General features: G+C 44.5%; 1 protein-coding gene across 2 annotated transcripts; it reads left to right on the forward strand.

Moving 5' to 3' along the window:
* The first annotated feature begins 1,089 nt into the window (after positions 1-1,089).
* Positions 1,090-17,651, forward strand: LOC139546797 (interleukin-1 receptor-like 1). Of its 2 annotated transcripts, XM_071355585.1 has the most exons (13): positions 1,090-1,286; positions 8,471-8,813; positions 10,545-10,592; positions 10,802-10,901; positions 11,041-11,281; positions 12,027-12,210; positions 12,389-12,539; positions 12,854-12,922; positions 13,017-13,146; positions 13,321-13,469; positions 13,578-13,709; positions 14,079-14,243; positions 14,356-17,651. In XM_071355585.1, exons 2-13 carry the CDS (start codon positions 8,658-8,660, stop codon positions 14,790-14,792), a joined length of 1,962 nt encoding a protein of 653 aa, XP_071211686.1. In that variant the 5' UTR covers positions 1,090-1,286; positions 8,471-8,657; the 3' UTR covers positions 14,793-17,651. The 2 variants fall into 2 exon arrangements, with proteins under 2 accessions (XP_071211686.1, XP_071211687.1); XM_071355586.1 differs by lacking the exon at positions 8,471-8,813 and having other exon boundaries at positions 1,091-1,286.
* Positions 17,652-21,020: the final 3,369 nt, after the last annotated feature.

Here is a 21,020-nt window from a genome sequence, read left to right on the forward strand (position 1 = left end):
GTGGTTTTGTTATCATTGCAATAGTAACATATTATATATTTTATGTTAAAATTATAGGCAGTGTTCATAATGGTAAATAAGTACTTTCCAAGGTTTTCCCAAAATTCTGACACAAATTTACATTCAAAGAACAAATGAGACAGATTCTCACCTTCTTTTTCACAGAAAACGCAGATATCATCAATAGCCACACATTTGGAAATCATAGAGTTACATGGATATATCTTATGTAAAATTTTGAAGTGCACTTCCTTAACTTTGTTTGGTATACAGTATTTGTAGGGCCTTAACCATGCATTTTTCCAGACAATGTCAGGAATAAGCATGTTCCAGAAAAACTTTCCTCTCGGTGTAAGTTGGTTTTGTGAATGAAGAATTTGTCTTATATATTTATTACAACAAACTTAGTCCATGTCATTGACAGAAAAACTTGAATTGTTGCATCACATTGTGTTGTTGTCCGCCGGTGGCTAGCTAGTCAGCTAGCTAAAATTGTCCCTTTCCTAAATTAGCCATGGCTGGAGATAGGGATTTGGACTTGTGGTTTTACTTAATTCTCCGTACTGGCCAATGATTATAACGCCAATTCTGATCCAACCATTAATTCATACATTGTTTTGCCCCTGGCCTGAGAGCATTTAAGTTATATGTAGTTAGATGTAGAAGGCTAATGTTAACTAGCTAACATTGCCCAGGAATTGAAGTAATGCCACGGAACAATGAGACAGATATTTCACCGGATGTATAAATGTGAAGCATCCGCTTGGCGTTTCCATTCACTACCACATATGGCAGTGAGAGGAAGCCCAGTGGCTGGCAGTAGTAGAAGATGGAAAGAGATGGATTTTGGCAGACGTTCTGCTAATTTTCTCATCGATTAAACATTTGTTATAAATTAAATGTTCTGTTCCCAAAACTAGAATATGTTACAAACATAGTGGACTAAGTTTTGTAGACTTTACCCTTTGCCAAAGTTTTAAAAAATTGCGTCGTTCAGAAGGAGTGCTAAAGCAAATTGAGTAACTGCACATGCCCACTTCAGAGTAGGCGTTCCCTAACGGAAATACGCACGTGTGCTAGCGCGTGCTTGGCTCTGCCCACTATGACTCAATTGTTCCGTTTTGAAAGGACAGGATGTGGTCTATCTTGGTTTAGTTATAAACATATTTTGTTAGGCTAGCGAAAAAGCATTTTAGCCAGGTAGCCTAGGACAACAAAATTGTAAAGCGTGTACTGTAGGACAAAGTGATAAACGCTAATGACAAAACGGTTTCTCTACAAGTACGGTGAGTCAACATGTTTTTCTACATGCACACAGAAATCAGACAGCCACATTATATTTAGCTTACGTTGACTGAACTAAATCATTGTGTATATTTTAGTTGTCACTGTATTAGACTAAGCAGAGGTGATTTGATTATGTTTAAATGGTGCTGGAATAGGGAGGCAGCTCATGTTTTCTTTGTAACTTGCGGTAACTCTGTGGTTCTAAGTCAATAGCGTTAGTTGTTTAGTGGTCCGAAAATGTCGGAAACTTACTTGGTCATGTAACGGTCTGTTACTGTACATGCAATATGCATTGTGGACTTCACTGGACAGAGGTTGCGATCTGGTTTTGTGATAAAACAAAGGTGTGATTGTATTTCTTGGGTTTTGTCACGGTCGCAAGGCATATGAATTAACAGGTTATAGAACAAACATCGCAATTATCACAACACATTTTACCCATGCACTGCTACGGAGTTAGTTGGATTTTTCCAATAAAAACGTTCCAGTGTTCTGTCAAATAACATTAAAACTTCTCTGTATTTGTCCTGGAAATATATACACACAGCTGGGCAACATTCCAAACACTTAAAAGACACACTAACCCCTCAGCCATCAAATTAAGTGGATACTTCTGATGACGTCTGACGAGTTGCAGGGCTAGGGAGGAAGGAATCATTTTTAAATGGACCGCCCTTGCCCGGAAATTCGTCACTCGATCATCCCGCGATGTTTGTGTTTTCAGCTATGGGTAGCTTGTTGGGTGCTTTATATGCGATACGTCAATCATGATTGCATATCAACTTCTATTAACTATATATTTATTAATATACACCTACTGTATGATAGCTAGCAAATTCATTTGCCAACTAACATTAGTGTGAATAAGGGAAAAAAATATTTCTACAATTTCCAGAAGCTAACCAAACAAAAACAATCGATTTTATGACACGTGTTGTGCATTAGTAGCACAATTTCTAAATTATTTACATTCGGTTTTAGTTAGACTTGTATGTTGACTACATATTGACGTTTGAGTTTTTGAAGATTTTTCTTAGCTGATGTACAATCATCGCGAATTTAATTATGGGGCGTTTCAGGCCCCGAAGTGAACATAATTGTACACTCGCAAACCTTATTAAAAACGAGGGCTGAGGGGCTACCGTTGCAAACCACCCTTTGCTAATCATTTGGACCGACAATAAATATGGCCGCGGGGATTCCCCCAAGGGCAGAGGGCTGTGTACTTTGATTTTCGAAACGCAACCCTGGACTGATAGATATTTGAGGGAGAGGTTAGACTGCGCCAGTGTCTGGTGGGTATTGTAGCGACCCGCACAGGCAGCGGTGTGTTATGTGGTAGGCTATTAGTGGGTTGTGTTGTACTGGAATGTTCTGATGCCGGGCATCCTGGTGTTTGGTGGCAGGGGGATGGAGCATTGGAAGTTAAGACCAGGTTTAGCCATTGTTCTCTCTCTTACGTCTGTGCTTCACAAGAGGTCACGGTTGGCTTGTGAGCTACGGCCAAACAGTAGCCTGTGTAAAGTTGGGTTAATAAACCGTCAATTCGTAAACTCAACCCTCTGTCTGGAAAATTGTTCCTTTATGATCTAGTCAGGTCATTACATTGGTGTCAGAAGTAAAAACGTTGATAAAAGTTAGCCATCTAGCTAGCTGACTTAGTGGAGGTAGGGGACAATTATGGCCAAGGAGGTGCGTGTGCATGGACTTCGGAGGATCTGGCTGAGGAGATCGCCAGGGCGTCGGAGCCCAGGGGCCGCTTGAGGACGTTAGAGTGATGGCGGCTGAAGCGGGCATGAGTCTCTCTTCGACTGTGCTTCGCGCGGATTCTGGTGGGCGGACCGAAGGGGTGACGTCGACGCGGCGGGACGTGGAATCTGGGGCTCAGGATGTAAACAAACATGGCGGCGCCTAGTTCCCGGCTGCGTCCGTATCTGTTAAGACCCCGAAGTATTCCGGTAAGGCGGATTGGGAAGCTTTTCATGCTCAGTTTGAACTGTTAGCTCATTTTAGGGGGTGGTCGAATGAACATAGGGCACTGCGTTGGCTTTATGCCTCACGGATGAAACTCTGACATGTTTTGATATTGATTAGCCCCGAGGACAGACGTGATTATGGTGCTTTAGTGGGAGCACTGAGGAGGCTCTATGGACAGTGTGTACAGCCCGGGCTACTGCGCTCCGAACTGAGTAATAGACGCAGGCAGCCTGAAGAGCCTCTACGGGCGCTAGCTAATGACATTGAGAGTGCCTCTCGGCGGGCATATGCTCACATGCCCCCCTCCGTGCAGAGCGAGCTAGCACGGGACCAGTTCATACAGGCGCTCTCTCCTACGGAGCTGCGCATACAGACCCAGCTGGCTCATCCTGGGTCATTGCAGATAGCCTTGGAGATGGCTTTGGAGAGGGAGCTGGTGTGGGCTGGGGCTTCAGCTGGGAGTTTGGTGGGGGTGCAGGGAGACAGACCCTCTGTACGAGCTGGGGGGCAGAGCAGCCCGGAGCCGGAAAAGCCTGCATGGGTGGCTGAAATGACAGAACTCATTCATGCTGTATCGCTATAGGCGGCATGAAGCACATGCCCTGGTCCCAGGGTCTACTGGGGTTGTGGCCAGCCAGGCCATCTGCGCCGAGTATGCCCAATGTCCCCCAGAGCTCAGGGAAACGGCTCGGGGTCCGCATAGACCGGGTAGTGCGCACCCCTGGCTTTCTATCCCAACCACCATCTTCTTCAGGAGGAGCCCACCGGCACAGACGGGGAAGCAAGGCTCCACTTCCCCCAGAAGCAGACGAGGGCAAGCGGATGGAGCCTGTTGTTGTGGTGGGCCGGACCTGTGTTGGGGACTTTTGTCATGTCCCTGTCACTGTGGAGGGGGTGCCCTGCTCTGCCCTGGTGGACACTGGGTCCACAGTAACCCTGGTGAGGCCAGATATTGTGCCAGGTTGGACTCAGTGTGAGCCCACAACTGTGCAGCTCCGCACAGTCACAGGTGAGCTGGCACCCATCAAAGGGAAGGGAATAATGACTCTGACAGTAGGGGGCAGGTCTGTGCGTCATCCTGTGTGGGTGGCAGCTGTGCAGGACCCTTGTATACTGGGGTTGGACTTTCTTAGGAGCACAGGCTGCCAGTTAGACCTAAATGGGGGCACACTGAGCTTCCAGGGAGGGCCGGTAGTCACCATGCCCCCCCTAATGTCACATTCACTCAACCCAACAAACCCTTTACTCCAACAGTTAAAGCAGCAGAGACTCATGGCTGCCCCCCCTCCCCCACATCTGTGTGTGTGACCTTTCCCCAGCCCCCCTGTCACCTACGGCTGTGTGTTACATTCCCCCAGCTACCTCCACGACACAGCCCTCTGTGAGCCTGGGCCGCACCCTCCCAGCCCAGCTACCCCAGATGGGAGAGGAGAGGACACTGTCTGCAGTGAGGGAGATATGGGGGAGGAACTGTGTTGGTCTTGACCCCGAGCAGCAGGAACGGTTGGGGCAGTTGCTGTTTGAATTCAGAGACAGCTTTGTGCTGAGTGAGGAAGAGGTGGGTCAGACTCATCTGGTGCAGCATGAGATCGACACAGGTGATGCTCGACCCATCAAGATGCGTCCCCGCTGTATCGCGCTGGCACGCCAGGAGGCGGCTGACAAGGCTGTGTTGGAGATGCAGCGGGCAGACTTCATCGAGCCCTCAGACAGCCCCTGGGCGGCGCCAGTCGTCCTGGTTCCGAAGAAGGGGGGCAAGCTGAGGTTCTGTGCGGACTACAGGCGGCTGAATGAGGTAACCAGGAAGGACTCATACCCCATACCAAGTATAGATGAGTCGCTGTACCTGGTTAGGGGTTGCTCCTGGTTCTCCTCACTAGACCTCCGCAGTGGCTACTGGCAGGTGCCTCTCCTCAGAGGCCAGAGCCAAAACTGCGTTCTCCACTAACAGAGGACACTGGCAGTTCAAGGTCCTGTGCTTCGGTCTGTGCAACGCTCCAGCTACTTTTGAGCGTTTGATGGACAGGGTGCTGGATGGCATCCCCCGACAGCAGTGTCTGGTATGTGTGCCTCGATGACATCCTGGCCCATAGCAGCTCCTTCCAGTCAGCCCTGGTGGCGCTATGGCGTGTGCTGGAGCGGGTGGCTGCCGCAGGTCTGAAGCTCCACCTCGAAGTGCCACTTCATGAGGAGAGAGGTGTCCTTCTTGGGCCACCGAGTGGGGAAGGTGGGGATCAGCACCATGGAGGACAAGGTGGGGGCTGTCCGAGACTGGCCCACCTCCACCGACCAGCGTCAGCTGAAGAGCTTCCTGGGCCTGGCCTCGTACTACAGGTTTGTACGGGGCTTCTCAAGCGTCGCTGCTCCCCTGAACCGCCTGCTGCCGAAGGACAAGGCTTCCACTTGGACAGTGGAGTGTGAGGAGGCCTTCAACACCCTCAAACGTGCACTGATCGAGGCCCCCGTGCTCGCCCCCCCTGACCTCACCTTGCCCTTTATCCTGGACACAGACGCGAGCAATGTGGGCATGGGTGGGGTGCTGGTCCAGGTGGGGCCAGAGGGGGAGAGAGTGGTGGTGTACTTCAGCAAAACATTTGACAAACATGAGCGCCGCTACTGTGTCACCTTGCGGGAGCTCTTGGCTGTTGTGGCTTCCGTCCAACACTTCAAGTACTACCTGGGTGGCCTGCCCTTTACTGTAAGGACTGATCACTCTGCTCTCCAGTGGCTCATGTCTTTCACAGAGCCAGAGGGGCAGATGGCACACTGGTTGGAGGAGCTTCAGCCGTATGACTTCAGCCGTGCACAGGGCAGGGGCACGCCACTCCAAAGCCGACGCCATGTCCCGTCGGCCCTGTACTTCTGACAGCTGCCGCCACTGTGAGCGGAGAGAGGGACGGGAGAGAGAGCTGTGTGCAGAGGAGAGGGTCTGTGCCACAGTGTGTCGGGCGAGCTGGCCTGTCTGCTGTGAGCTGCAGACTGTTGACGTGGCTGAATGGGGGCAACAGCAGGGACGGGACACAAGACCTACAGCCAGTGCTACAGTGGGTAGAGGCGCAGGTGAGGCCACCATGGAAAGAGGTGACAGCGCTCTCACTCGCGACCAAAGGGTTGTGGTCAAAGTTTGAGCGACTGCTTATGGCGTGCTACAGCGGGCATGGAAGGAGTCAGCTACGGGAGAAGACAGGTGGCAGGTGGTGGTCCCAAAAGCATTGCGGGAGGCTGTGCTCCAGAGTACTCATGGGGGGGGGTGGGGACTGGACACTTTGGGGTCACAAAAACACTGCGCCGCCTCCGTCAGGGCTTTTACTGGGGTCAGCACAAGAGGGATGTGGAAGACTTTTGCCGCCGCTGTGACAACTGCACAGCGAGAAAGGGCCCCCCAGGCCGCTCTCATGCTCAGCTCCAACAGTTCCCAGTGGGGGCTCCCATGGAGAGGGTGGGAGTGGATGTAGTTGGGCCGTTCCCCACCACAGACAGTGGAAACCGCTGGGTGCTCACGGCCATGGACTATTTCACAAAATGGCCCGAGGCCTATGCTCTGCCTGACCAGGAGGCAGAGACCATCGTCGACGCCCTGACAACGGGGATGTTCAGCAGGTTTGGAGCTGCGGAGTCCATCCACAGCGACCAAGGCAGAAACTTTGAGTCCCGTGTGTTCGCCACCATGTGTGAGAGGCTGGGTATGCACAAGACCCGCACTACTCCTCTCCATCCTCAAAGTGATGGCCTTGTGGAGCGCTTCAACAAAACGCTTGGACAGCAGCAGGCCATCGTCTCTGCCAAACACCAGCGTGACTGGGACAGACTCCACCTCCTGCACGCCTACCCTCCTCATGCTGGGGAGAGAGATCCGCACCCCTGTGGAGATGGCGTTTGGTCGGCCCCTGGATAACCCTCATGTTCCCCCGGGGCCGGAGTATGCCCGGAGACTCCAGGACCGCCTGGAGACAGCCCACACCTTCGCTGTATTCCCTGTTCCCGCTTCCTTGTCCCTCATATCCCGTCCTTCATCCCCTGGGTCCCAGAGAGGCAGCCCCCTGTTTCACATCTGGACACTCCGCGACCATTGCGGTCACGCAGGCAAAGGAGACTTCTGGGTCGCTTCAGAGACTTTGTTTGTTCCCTCAGGGACGAGGGACTTTGTGTTGGGGGGGGGGCTGTGTAGCGACCCGCACAGACAGCGGTGTGTTATGTGGTAGGCTATTAGTGGGTTGTGTTGTACTTACCAGTGTTCGCGGGGTCCGACATGCCAATCAACCTGCTATCTGCCAATCACGGGGATTCCTGGAATGTTCTGATGCCGGGCATCCTGGTGTTTGGTGGAGGGGGGTTGGGCAGGGGGATGGAGCATTGGAAGTTAAGACTAGGTTTAGCCATTGTTCTCTCTCTTACGTCTGGGCTTCACAAGAGAAGGTCACGGTTGGCTTGTGGGGTATCTTTTGTTTATTTGGCGTGGGCTACGGCCAAACAGTAGCCTGTGTAAAGTTGGGTTAATAAACCGTCAATTCGTAAACTCAACCCTCTGTCTGGACAATTGTTCCTTTATGATCTAGTAAGGTCGTTACAGTATTGTAGTTTGGAATTATGGGAAGGACACTGTGGAGATGAGCTCAATAGTTTAACCCACAACTCCTAAACTGCTGCAGCCTGGTCTCCTAGACTAGACGTAACATAGTAAATGTAAATCTGGGACATGCAAATGAGTATTATATCTTACATTTGGTATGGTTACATAAGAGAGAAGGTTACTTAACTCAAAAATGAAAGTAGGGTGGTTGGTCAGGCATGTACAGTTAACGTCTAGCTACCCAGAGGTTACATGCTTGAATCTCATCACGGACAACCTTAGCATTTTAGATCATTAGAAACTTTTCAGCTACTTTTATCTTCTTTGCTACTACTTAATGTTAGCTGACCCTAACCTTAACCCTTTAATCTAACTCATAACCTTAACTCTAACCCCTAGCCTAGCTAACATTAACCACCTAGATAACCTAGCTAACATTAGCCATAACAAATTGCAATTTGTAACATATCATTCTAATTGTAATTCGTAACATAAAATACGAAATGGATGATGGACATCCACAAATTAGTACAATACAAAGTTTAACACAACATACAATTTTTATTTAACTAGGCAAGTCAGTTAAGAACAAAATCTTATCATGCATCAGCATCATGCTGTGGGGTTGTTTTTCAGTGGCAGGGACTGGGAGACTAGTCAGGATCAAGGGAAAGATGAGCGGAGCAAAGGACAGGGAGATCCTTGATGAAAACCTGCTCCAGAGCGCTCAGGACCTCAGACGGGCAAAAGGTTCACCTTCCAACAGGACAACGACTGTAAGCACACAGCCAAGACAACACAGGAGTCGCTTCGGGACAAGTCTATGAATGTCCTTGAGTGGCCCAGCCAGAGCCAGGACTTGAACCCGATCAAACATCTCTGGAGAGACCTGAAAATAGCTGTGCAGCGACACTCCCCATCCAACCTGACAGAGCTTGAGGGTTTGCAGAGAAGAATGGGAGAAACTCCCCAAATACAGGTGTGCTGAGCTTGTAGCGTCAAACCCAAGAAGACTCATATTTAAGTTTATATATATATATTTTTTTATTGCAAACATTTCTATGAACCTGTTTTTGCTTTATCATTTGAGTATTGTTTGAAAAAACAATTGAATCCATTTTATAATAAGGCTGTAACGTAACAAAACGTGGAAAAAGTCAAGGGGTCTGAATAATGCACTGTATTCTGTCATTCTTTGAAGGATGTTATCTAGCAAGCTTAGCGACTTTGCTCAATGGACTTTTTTGTTTGACTACAGTTATAAGGTTTTTATGATTCAACAAAGCTATACTCGGGATGTGTTCTGCGCTTCCTGGGCGCACTCTGTGTTGAGAGTGTGGTGGATAATCGTTTCAAAATATAACACTTACAAGAACTTGTGAATTCAATATAGGCTTTTAATACAAGTATATCAGAAGCCTAGATGGTCTGCGGAACACACACTTTCCCAGAGCACTGGCTCTGTATTTATACACTTCCCTCAGGTCATCTGCCACCATTATCTTTTAGTCCAGGCTTCCTGCTTGTTCATGCCCAATAACACCTATATCTGCTCTTGATTAAATTATAATGGTGGCAGGACCCTTTCGTGTCCTAAAAATAATATATGTCTATCTTACCCTAAGCACTTATGGCCTTGAATAATATACTTATGTTTGTTCCTCTTTATCTAATCTTTGGTATCCTGCCCTTTCCATAATAGATAATGCACTTAAGTGTCACCTCCTCCTCTTTACCCTAAGCATTTATGCACTTATGGCTTTGGCCATTATACTTATGTCTGTTAATCTTTTTGGTTTCCTGTCCTTTCCAGAATGGCAAATGCACTCAAGTGTCGCCTTCTCCTCTTATGGTCTAATGTACACCTGTCTTTGCTCAATATTGTCATATCTGTCTCTATGTGTACCATTTACTCCCACAATAGCCTACTGCTGAAATGCGCTGAATGCTGCAACCCAGGCATAGTGACCATAACTTGGTTTTAAATGCTTTAAATGGTCACTGGATAAATATGAATTATTCCCTGAACTAAAACTTGGTAGATTTTGGGGAAAAGATTAATTCCTAGCTGTAATTATATCTGAACAATACATTTCTATTTTTCATCAATTATTGTGAAATATGTAATCAATGAACACACCTTTGATCACAGAAATTATGGCAATTAGATTTTCAGTATATTTGATGGGTAGTGCAAGTGTATTGCCTAATGTGAAAACAGTGTAATGTACTGCAATTTACTGTACAGCATTTTTTCTAATGGATTAACTGGTTGTTAAAATGACTAAATTGAGAAGGGTGTGTTTGCTGATTTAAATAAATGTTTGCATGGTATTTCACAGTGAACATATATTTTGGATAATAGGTTGTGTGGTGAAATACGTCTCCAAACAAAATTAATGCACAATAAAAAGTTTTGAATGTGACTTTATGCTTGAAGTGTTACCAGTTTGGAGTTTTGTACTAAGAGTTTAAATAAATCACTTTATGCTTGTAAAAATAGCACCAAAAGCGATTTGATGTTTGTTTTTTTAGCAAACACTGTATATTTTCCAAAGAGGTCATGGTTTCTTCATTCAAGCTTGATATGTTAAATGGCCATTTCAATAATCCATATTATATCAACATTTTAGTTTTCATCATTTCTGCTGTATCTATAACAGGATATCCTAACAACATGTTGAATATGACTCTTGTTCTTTCTTATCAGTGGAGGCAAGTTCCTGTTTTGCAGAAAATGTGCTCCTTCACTTTCAGGGTAAGCTCTTTCAGTAATTCTTCACTCTGAACCTAAAAAGGTTTTCTGCATATGTATTTTATTCCCTCTTGAAAATAGGTATGTCATTTATTAATGACATGGTAAAGCATGGTCCTGATGTTTTATTATAGGGTCTTGTGTGGAATGATAGTTCCTGTTCGACTTTACAATAAGGTAACATTCGTTTTTTTGTTCCCCTTGTCTTGTAGTTGGTGGATGGTGGTCTCATGTTTCTGCTCCTCGGTTTGACTAGGATTTCTGCCCAGAGAGAAATGTCCTTAAACCCCACTACAATAGGTCATTACACAGGTATAGCATCTTCTTCATATTTCACACATTTCTACATCCCATTATTACAAGGCATAGTGAATATATTGTACCTTGAACAATAGACCTCTTTTCCTTCACATGCAACTTAATCGGGTAATGTATGTTCATATTTTGGCAGAGTCCCCATGTAAACTATTTGACAAGTATAAAACTACTGTGACAGAGGGGGAGGCCCTTAGTTTGCCAGCCTACTATGACCTGAGTGAGTTGGTTTGGGCCAGCGTGACTGAGTTTACCTGGTACAGAAACAGAACCCAAGAGCTCCCGTCCTCTGAGGAAGAGCGTGTGCATCATCATGGACCGGTGCTCTTCTTCCTCCCCCTTTTAATCAACGACTCTGATCAGTACTACACCTACTGGTAATACAACAACTGTGTGTGTGCGTGTGTTTAGGGGTTAGATTGGTAATTGAGAGCGGGGGAGCCCTGTTTGGGAAGGTTAGGGTGAGGGTTGATTCTAGGGTTAGTGTTGAACCTGAATGTGTACATAGGGCTAGGGTAGGCATGCACATTTACAAAGAAAAAACCTAAGGGTCCCTTGTCTTGCACAAACGTTGAATAAAATTCTATTTGAACTTACTCTGCCGATTTGAAATTTTAGACAAAATATCCCCAGAAAACTATTATTACCGACTTCAAAACGCAGAACTCTGTGTGTGGCAATAAAGATGTTTGCTCCTGACCTAAGGCCAAGCACAAGACGGAAGGACATGCACGATGATGCATGAATACTGACGGAAATTTTGCAGGTGTTTACATGGTTTTGAGCATGTGACAGGTGATAGAAATTTCAACTGCATTATTGGCACTCTAAAAAGTTGGGTAAATAATACTTCCTGTGGATATTTTGTCTCAAAATTCGACCCATTTGAAGGACCAACCACACAAACAACTGGTAGGGTAACATGTAATACAATTTTATTCAACATTCTGACTCGTAAGGAAACTTTCCACATTTTTAAACTGCTTAGTTTCAGGCTGTATATACTATTAGAAAAAAACATTTGCTATCTACAGCCTAAATGGGTTCTTCGGCTGGCCCCCAGTTAGAAGCCTGTTGGTTCCCTTTTGGGTAACTGGTACACTGTATATGCTTATGTTCCAGGAGAAAGGCAGCAGACACCTGCCATATTTTTATGACAGAGGTGATTGTGGTCAAAGCCCAACCGTTCGATCATTCAGTCCTGTTTACCGATATCTCAGAGTCCGCAGACAACATTGCTATCCCATGTCCTGACCGCGTGGAAAAACTGTGCCAAGATGGAAAAGAAAACTTAGCCTGGTATAAGGTACTGAATATGACCAGAATGCTAACACAAACCTCAAGCCTGTAAAACTATTTACCATTGGTTCTCAACTCCTGTCCTATAGCTCCTAAGGGTTGCACCTGCTCTTGATGAGTGGAATCAGGTGTGTTACTGCTATTTCAGCAAAGAAGTTTGTGAAATTGTTTGTCTTTAACTTCAGAATTTCAGTCCCATTCCAAACGAGTCTGAGAGAAATCTGTGGGTGTACGGCGCCTCCAAAGCAGACGAGGGCATCTATACGTGTGTGTGCACGTGGGAGCACAATGGTACGGTTCTCAACACTTCTGCATCCAGGAGACTAAAGATCCAAGGTATGTAGGTTGTGGCTTGATAACAGCTCTGTCAATTCTCTCAGCATTTTATTTATTTGATTTGAGCTTTGCTGAAACCTCATCCAAGATGGCAGCAGGGTCAGCAAACATGGAAACTCTAGGCTACATTACAGCAGGTTATTAGGCTACACTAGGTACATTAGGCTCCATTTATATCAAACAAACAGAAGCAAAAGCAACCCTCATATGACATGTGGTCTTTGTGGCAGCAACAATCATCAATAACATCAGTGACAACGTTTTGAATGTATCCAAAAGTATCTTTCTGACTAAACTGTGTTTGTCTCCTTCAGCTCCCTCTGCCTCACATCCTCCTCAGATCAACCTGCCTAGAAACGGAAGCACAGAGACCACTGACCTGTGTAGGGATCACACCTGGATCAAATACTTGTGTTGTGCTTGATTTGGTTTGCCCAGTAATCTCTCTGTCTTCATAGTATCTCTTGTTCTTCATAGACACCACTAAGAAGTTGAGGTGTGAAGCGTTTTGTGGGCAGAACATTGAAGACAACTGTCACGTGTGGTGGGAGATGAATGGAGTGAAAGTGCGCTCGCAGCAGCAAGGCTACTCAGTGAACACCACCAGGTAGGTACACACATGCACGCACACACACATGGATTCATGCATACACACAAGCACACACACACACTTGTTTTGAGAACAAGGTAACATAATTTAAACATTTCCTTGAAAACAAGACCCCAGATTTACCGTTGAGAATTCGCTGTGTGAATGTTTTGTGTGTATGTGTTACTGTAGCGAGGTGGAGGTATCTTCCATGCGGAGTATCTTTACGGCTATCCTGACCATAAACACAGTGACTATTAAGGACCTCCAGTCAAAGTTCACGTGTGTTGCAATGAACGACCAGCAATGGATTTATGCAGTGGTTACTCTCAAGCTAAGAGGTTAATGAACACACACTTAAACATCACACAAACACCCAGACATACAAAATCACACATATAAACTGTAACTTTCTTGGTGTTGTGTTCTCCCTGTCTTCCCCCCCACAGGGTTTATGTTTATGTATCTATGTGTGGTGCTAGTCTTTTTCTTCTTGCTTGCTGCTGTGGCCGTCAAAGTGTTTGACATCGATCTGGCGCTCTTCTTCCGTGGAGTTTTCAAATGCTATGGTCGATCTGAGGGTAAGAACATCTAGCCACCCACTGAAGTTTAATGATGCTATTTCACTAAGATATTTCATTGTACAGAAATGCTTATTCAGCCTACATGATCTATATAGTATTGGATACCATATCAACATATTACTACATTTAGTTCTTAGTCACCACACTGAAGCATGGCCCACTGATTGTGCAGTGCAGTTGTCTGCAGTAGGCCTAGTAGGCCCTTCTCAACAGGTCCCGGCTGTGGTCAATCCCACTGCAAGTGTATTAGTAATGGGCAAATTTATATTAAACTCAATTTCAGTTCAAATAGAATTTAATCAAATCTGTACAATCTACTCCTTTCATGCTGAGGTTTGACAGAAACCTCTTTGTCTGTGTTTTCAGATGGGAAGGTCTATGATGCTTACGTTGTCTACCAGATGGATGGTGTAGACAAAGACATGGAGGAGAAAGTGTATCACTTTGTGAGCAGCGTTCTGCCCAATGTCCTGGAGCAGAAGTGTGGCTTTAGACTCTTCATCCACGGCAGAGACGACTTACCTGGAGAAGGTTGGTTCTTTCAGACTGTGTCCTACCCTCTAAGAAGCAAATGTAACAGTAATAAACAGTACTGAAGTCAAAAGTTAACTTCTCCCACTCCTCTCTGTTCTGTTGTCCCCAGACCACATGGAGTTGGTGGAGGACTGCATGCGGCTGAGCAGGAGGCTGATTGTCATCCTGACCCCCAGCTCAAGCACATGGTCAGGCTCAGGAGGTCAAGGGTCATGGGGATGCTCGTCTTTGTTGACCACAGCGGAGGACTATGACTGTCAGGTGGGGCTCCTCCAGGCTCTGGTCCACAGTGAGATGAACGTCATCCTCATCCAGCTGGGGGACATGGGGGAGGGTGGCTACACACACCTGCCCCCCGGCCTGCAGCACCTGGTCCGCAAGAGTGCCCCCTTAATGTGGCAGGAGGGAAGGCGTGGGTCGATGCTGCCCAACTCAAGCTTCTGGAAGAGGGTGCGTTACATGATGCCTTGGCCGCGCCACTCGACTAGTTATAACAACCAGTTAATGACTGTTCTATGTGAACGATCAGAAGGTCTAAGGGCTTGAAGTGCGGTTGGAGGTCTGGTAGTCTGTTATAGAAGAGAACACCCCCAGGTTCTCTGATAATCCTTATTCCAGTCATAGAAATATCATGAATTATTCCAGTGCTGTGCGTTTAACCACAATATTTGTTGTATTATTTGTTCTGTCTTTTCAGGTGGATTAAACTGAAATTGCAACCAACTTTCTAAGGCTGGTTTAAAAAATAACAATATTTTGGAGATTATTTCCTTTTCAAACAACCGAAAGTGAGCAGTTGTAATCTGAATAAAGGGAAAAAGGCCCTTCTTGAACATAGGATGAGACATTCCTACCAATTTACTAGAGAACCAGTTTGGATTTAAGTATAACTTTTATTTGACTGATGCCTTTAGTGAGATTTTTCCACAAATAGACAGTTATTTTTCTTTCCATGGTAGCAAGATCTTATCTATTTTTGCTAACTTTCTATAACAATTTATTTGAGTGAGATCATTTCTTTCTTTTGTGATTTGTATACTGAGTATGCCCACATCTCTGTTTGTGATTCAATACGTAATATAGTACACTTATCATAATTTGGTTTTAATCCAGAGAGGATAGCAAAAGTATCTAGATCCTCTGAGGCCGTGGAGAGATTCTAATTGTGGTTTTAAAAGAAAACATGAATCATCAGCGTACAATGACACCTTAGTTTTTAAGCCGCGGATTTCTAATCCCTTAATATTATTGTTTGATCTAATTTTAACAGCTAACATTTCGATGGCAATAATAAATAGATATGCCGATAGTGGACAACCTGGTTTTACTCCTCTAAATAGTTCAAAACTTTCTGAGATGTAGCCATTATTTACTATATTACACCTAGGGTTACTATACATAACTTTAACCCATTTTATAAGAGGTTCCCCAAAATTGAAATATTCTAGGTATTTCTATATAAACTCCAGTCATACTTTATCAAAAGCCTTTTCAAAATCAGCTATGAAAACCAGGCCTGGTGTCCCCTATATTTCATAGTATTATATTGTTTCCAGTACTTGTCTTATATTATCTCCAATGTATCGTCCATGTAAAAAAAACTGTCTGATTAGGATGAATAATATCTGACAATACTTTTTTAATTCTATGCGCCAAGCATTTTGCTAGGATTTTTGCTTCACAACACTGAATTGTAAGAGGTCTCCAATTTTTTTAATTGACGAGATCTTTATATATACCACTTGGGTCCTGTTTCAGAAATAATGATATCAGACCTTCTTGTTGCGTGTCTGATAATCTACCATTTTATATAGGAGTGGTTAAAACATGCTAATAATGGTCCTCTGAGTATATCCAAAAAAGTTGTGTATACTTCCACTGGTATGCCATCTAGCCCTGGAGTTTTCCCAGCCTTAAAGGCTTTAATTGCATCAAGAAGTTCCTCCTCTGTAATTTGGCCTTCACATGAGTCTTTTTGTACAGATGTTCATTTGACATTATTATTAGGGGGAAAATCCATACAATTAGTTTCAGTGAGTGGAGATGGAGGAGACTGAAACGAAAACATATCTTTAAAGTACTCCTCTTTCAAAATATCATTCGGTGAATCATGCATGACTCCATCATTTGTTACACGTTTAAATAAAAACAAATGGGTAGCATTTCTATATTGAAGATTGAAAAAGAATTTGGTGCGTTTTTCCCCATATTCCATCCAGTTCGCTTTATTTTTATAATATATTACACTGGATCTTTCTTGAATAAGTTCCTCAATTTCTTTTTCCTCTAACTTATTCTGTGCCTCTATGGTACTGTTTTTATTGCTATCTAACTGTACTGTTGTCCTTCAATTTCCTTTGTTAATATGGACTCTGTTGATCTTTTGGAAATTCTGTAAGAGTAATATATATGCCAATTATGTGATGATCCGACCGCATTCTGTCCCTTATCAACACTTTTTAAACTTTTGGTGCCAGAGAGGTCAGGGTATTTAAGTCTCCAAATATCCACTAATTCCAATATATCCATGACATTCATGATTTTCTTAAGTGCCTGAGGGTGATAGTTTGTTGTGTGATTTAATTTTTGATCCATAGAGGTATTTAAGACCGTATTAAAATCTCCCACCATAATAATAGAGTCTCGTGTTGCTTGTAGAGTTGATCAATTCTTATATATATTTTCAAAGAAGCTTGGATCATCATTATTTGGGCCGTATAGGTTAATAAGCCATATCTGTTAATTGTCCAATAACATATTTAAAATAATCCATATACCTTGATGATCTGTTTGGACAATTTGCACATTTGGATCAAAATTACTGTTAATTAAAACCATCACTCTTTTTGAATTTCTTTGACCATGGGAGAAATATATTTCACCCCCCCAGTCCTTTTTCCACAAACCTTAATCTAAAATTGTTGAATGAGTTTCCTGTAAACAATAGATTATTATATTCCTTCTCTTTTATCCAGGTAAATACTGATCGTCTTTTCTTATTATCTGCTAAGCCATTACAATTGTAACTTGCTATACTTATTTCACCACTTACCATAATGAGACACAACTTTCAATTCATCAAAATATATGTTTGTAAACGTACCATTAAAAAGTAACATGATGATTGAGTGTCTATATAACTGTACCATGATATTTGCAGTGCTACTAAGTAAACCTCCATTTGCTCCCCACTATTCCACCCGCTAAAAGCCCTCCTCATCCCGAGTTGGGTTGTCATCCCAATGCCCGGCAGACCACCCCTGACCCCCCGTATCCCATAGCCCTGAAAAGACTGGGATCCATCCTTCGAAAAGAGCACACAGTGCCATTTGCAGAACAGAAGTAGATCAACTGCCAAATGCATTTCCATCACCCTCACCTCGATTTGTATTATATACAGTGATCCCTCGCCACTTCGCGGTTCACTTATCGCGGATTCGCTATTTCGCGGATTTTCATAATGCATTTTTTATTTTTTTTTGGTGCATTGTGCTCTGCATTCTGATTCGCTAAAAACTCACTCCCGCTTCTTGTATCAAAACATGCTACGAATTGTGCTATCATTTTGTCGTCTCGTGCAGTTATGTGTACGTACATAAAACAGCTTGGCAAATTTACATTAAGTTGGCCAGGAAGGAAGGAAGGACTAACGCTTGGTCGCTTAGCAACCATGGTGCGAATGGCCACTGAACTTAAGCGAGTAGCTGAGGAATGGGACCCTTTGATGAGCCGTTCATTACAGTTCTCCAACGTAATCGATGGTGGCATGTCGGTGTACAAGGATCTTTTTGCAAAGAAGAAAAAAGAGCGACAACAGCTGCCTATCACTATGCTCTTCTCCCGAACAAACACACCTGCACCGCGGGCTTCAGAAGAAGAGAACACTGCAGAGCGCAGTCAGGATGCAGCGGCCCAGTCTGAAGAGCAGTGAAACGGCCTACACGTGAGTCACTGTATTTGTATACATGTAATAGTTGCTAATTGTAAAAAAAAAAGAAGTTTTCTATTTCGCGGATTTCACTTATCGCGGGTCATTTTCGGAACGTAACCCCCGCGATAAACGAGGGATTACTGTATAGCCATCAAAAAATATACACTGCTCAAAAAAATAAAGGGAACACTTAAACAACACAATGTAAGTCCAAGTCAATCACACTTCTGTGAAATCAAACTGTCCACTTAGGAAGCAACACTGATTGACAATAAATTTCACATGCTGTTGTGCAAATGGAATAGACAAAAGGTAGAAATTATAGGCAATTAGCAAGACACCCCCAATAAAGGAGTGGTTCTGCAGGTGGTGACCACAGACCACTTCTCAGTTCCTATGCTTCCTGGCTGATGTTTTGGTCACTTTTGAATGCTGGCGGTGCTTTCACTCTAGTGGTAGCATGAGACGGAGTCTACAACCCACACAAGTGGCTCAGATAGTGCAGCTCATCCAGGATGGCACATCAATGCGAGCTGTGGCAAGAAAGTTTGCTGTGTCTGTCAGCGTAGTGTCCAGAGCATGGAGGCGCTACCAGGAGACAGGCCAGTACATCAGGAGACGTGGAGGAGGCCGTAGGAGGGCAACAACCCAGCAGCAGGACCGCTACCTCCGCCTTTGTGCAAGGAGGAGCACTGCCAGAGCCCTGCAAAATGACCTCCAGCAGGCCACAAATGTGCATGTGTCTGCTCAAACGGTCAGAAACAGACTCCATGAGGGTGGTATGAGGGGGACCAGGACGACGTTTGACCTCTGTCATTGCCAACAAAGGGTATATAACAAAGTATTGAGAAACTTTTGTTATTGACCAAATACTTATTTTCCACCATAATTTGCAAATAAATTCATTAAAAATCCTACAATGTGATTTTCTGGATTTTTTTTCTCATTTTGTCTGTCATAGTTGAAGTGTACCTATGATGAAAATTACAGGCCTCTCATCTTTTTTAAGTGGGAGAACTTGCACAATTGGTGGCTGACTAAATACTTTTTTGCCCCACTGTATATTACCTGCCACCTGTTATACAATCTACTACAAGCCCAAGGTTTCTCCCCTCCCTGGGTGGGGAGAATTCCTTCCCTGTTATCAATTCCACAGTGGTCACAAGTTGTCTGCCACAGTTCCTTGCCTGCTAACAGTCCCTCTTTCTTATGGACAAACATTATTTATCATTATACAGAGACAGGGTAGAATTCTGTTATTTATAGTTTTACGTTAAATGTATACATCATTTAGTCATTATTCACAAAATTCATAACAGTTTGACTCCAGACTGACCTACCAATCAGATTCAGTTGTTCTTCTGCTCTTGACCCGTCTGTCACTGTGAATGTTTTGTCACTCCGTACAACCTCAAGTACAGCTCGGGAGCACAAAGAGATTCACGACGCACCGTCTAACTTCCTCTGGAATGTCCTCAGTGCATTATCGCCCATGACTTCCCTCATGGTGATGTCACACTGTGTGATGTCATGTGACCAGCCTCAAAGTTTTCAGGGGAACCTATTTGGTAACAAAACATTAGATTTAAAAATAGATATTCTTTTCCCTGGGCAGAAATCTGAGTGTGTCCCTATGTCTCTGAACATTCATCTATCTGAGGTTCACCCTCTTATCCCTCCTCTGCCCTCCTCCTCACCTCAGTCTCCATTGAAAACCTCTCATTCATGACAACATAACCACGATCACTCCCATCCCTGTTTCCTGCCACCATCTCATCTATCTTCCTCAGCAGCTCTGGGACCTGAGTGACATCATTGCCCCATGTGTTGGCCCTAGTGTTTAAAGCATGGTACCTATGCCCACACTTCTCCACCATCTCCTGGAGAAACCCATGTCTCGCTATGTGTTCTTCCAGTGACATTGCCCTGAGTTTCTCACATCTGGTAAACACTACCATCATGTGTCTCCAAAGTATGTGGTTGAGAAGCTTGAGGGGGGCCCTCTACTGCCCATACCCTGCCTTTGCGTGAGTTCAAAGGGATGACCATGAGGAAGGCATGGGGACATGGTTGACACATGGACATGCTGGCTTCTATGTTACGGTGGACAAGGAAAGGGTATTGCACGGAGTACTGGATGCATCTGTCTAATGTGTTGACCACAGTGACCTGCCGGCCGTCCATTAAACCCTTTCTCCTCATACACATCTCCACGTCCCTCCTGTCCAGGATGGTGTTTCCTGTTTGTCTCTTCTCCAGCCAATCCCTACCCAGGAGGATGATTCTCAGCTCAGGGAGATTATACTGGTCCCCTATTAGAGAGAAGAGTGCATGTTATAGGAAAAATAACACACTTGAATTTTTGCATTACAGTATGACCAAATGTCAGTTTTGCAATGAAACTGACTTGCCTAGTTAAATATTAGTTAAATAAAAAATATATATAAGTGTGAAGCATCCGGTTGGGGTTTCCACTCACTACCAAATATGGTGATGAGAGGAAGCCCAGTGGTAGTGGGAGAAGATGGAGCCAGATGGAATTTGACCTACATTATGTTAATTGTCTCAATGATGAAACATTTGATCTCAATACCAATTTTCTGTTCCCAAAACCGGAATCTGATACGAACAGAGTGGACTAAGTGTTGTAGATTTTACCCTTTGCCAAAGTCTTAACTTGTATTGTAAAGAAGGACTGTAAGGGAGAATTGAGTTATTGCACAAGCGCACGTCACAGAATAGGCTTTCCCTAATAGAAATATGCAAATACCTGCTAGAAAGCACTGCCCATACTCCGGCCTACAATAAAAGTTTACACTGCTCATTTTGCTCATATTTAGCCG

This window comes from Salvelinus alpinus, chromosome 20, assembly GCF_045679555.1.
Source record: "Salvelinus alpinus chromosome 20, SLU_Salpinus.1, whole genome shotgun sequence".
Taxonomy (NCBI): domain Eukaryota; kingdom Metazoa; phylum Chordata; class Actinopteri; order Salmoniformes; family Salmonidae; genus Salvelinus; species Salvelinus alpinus.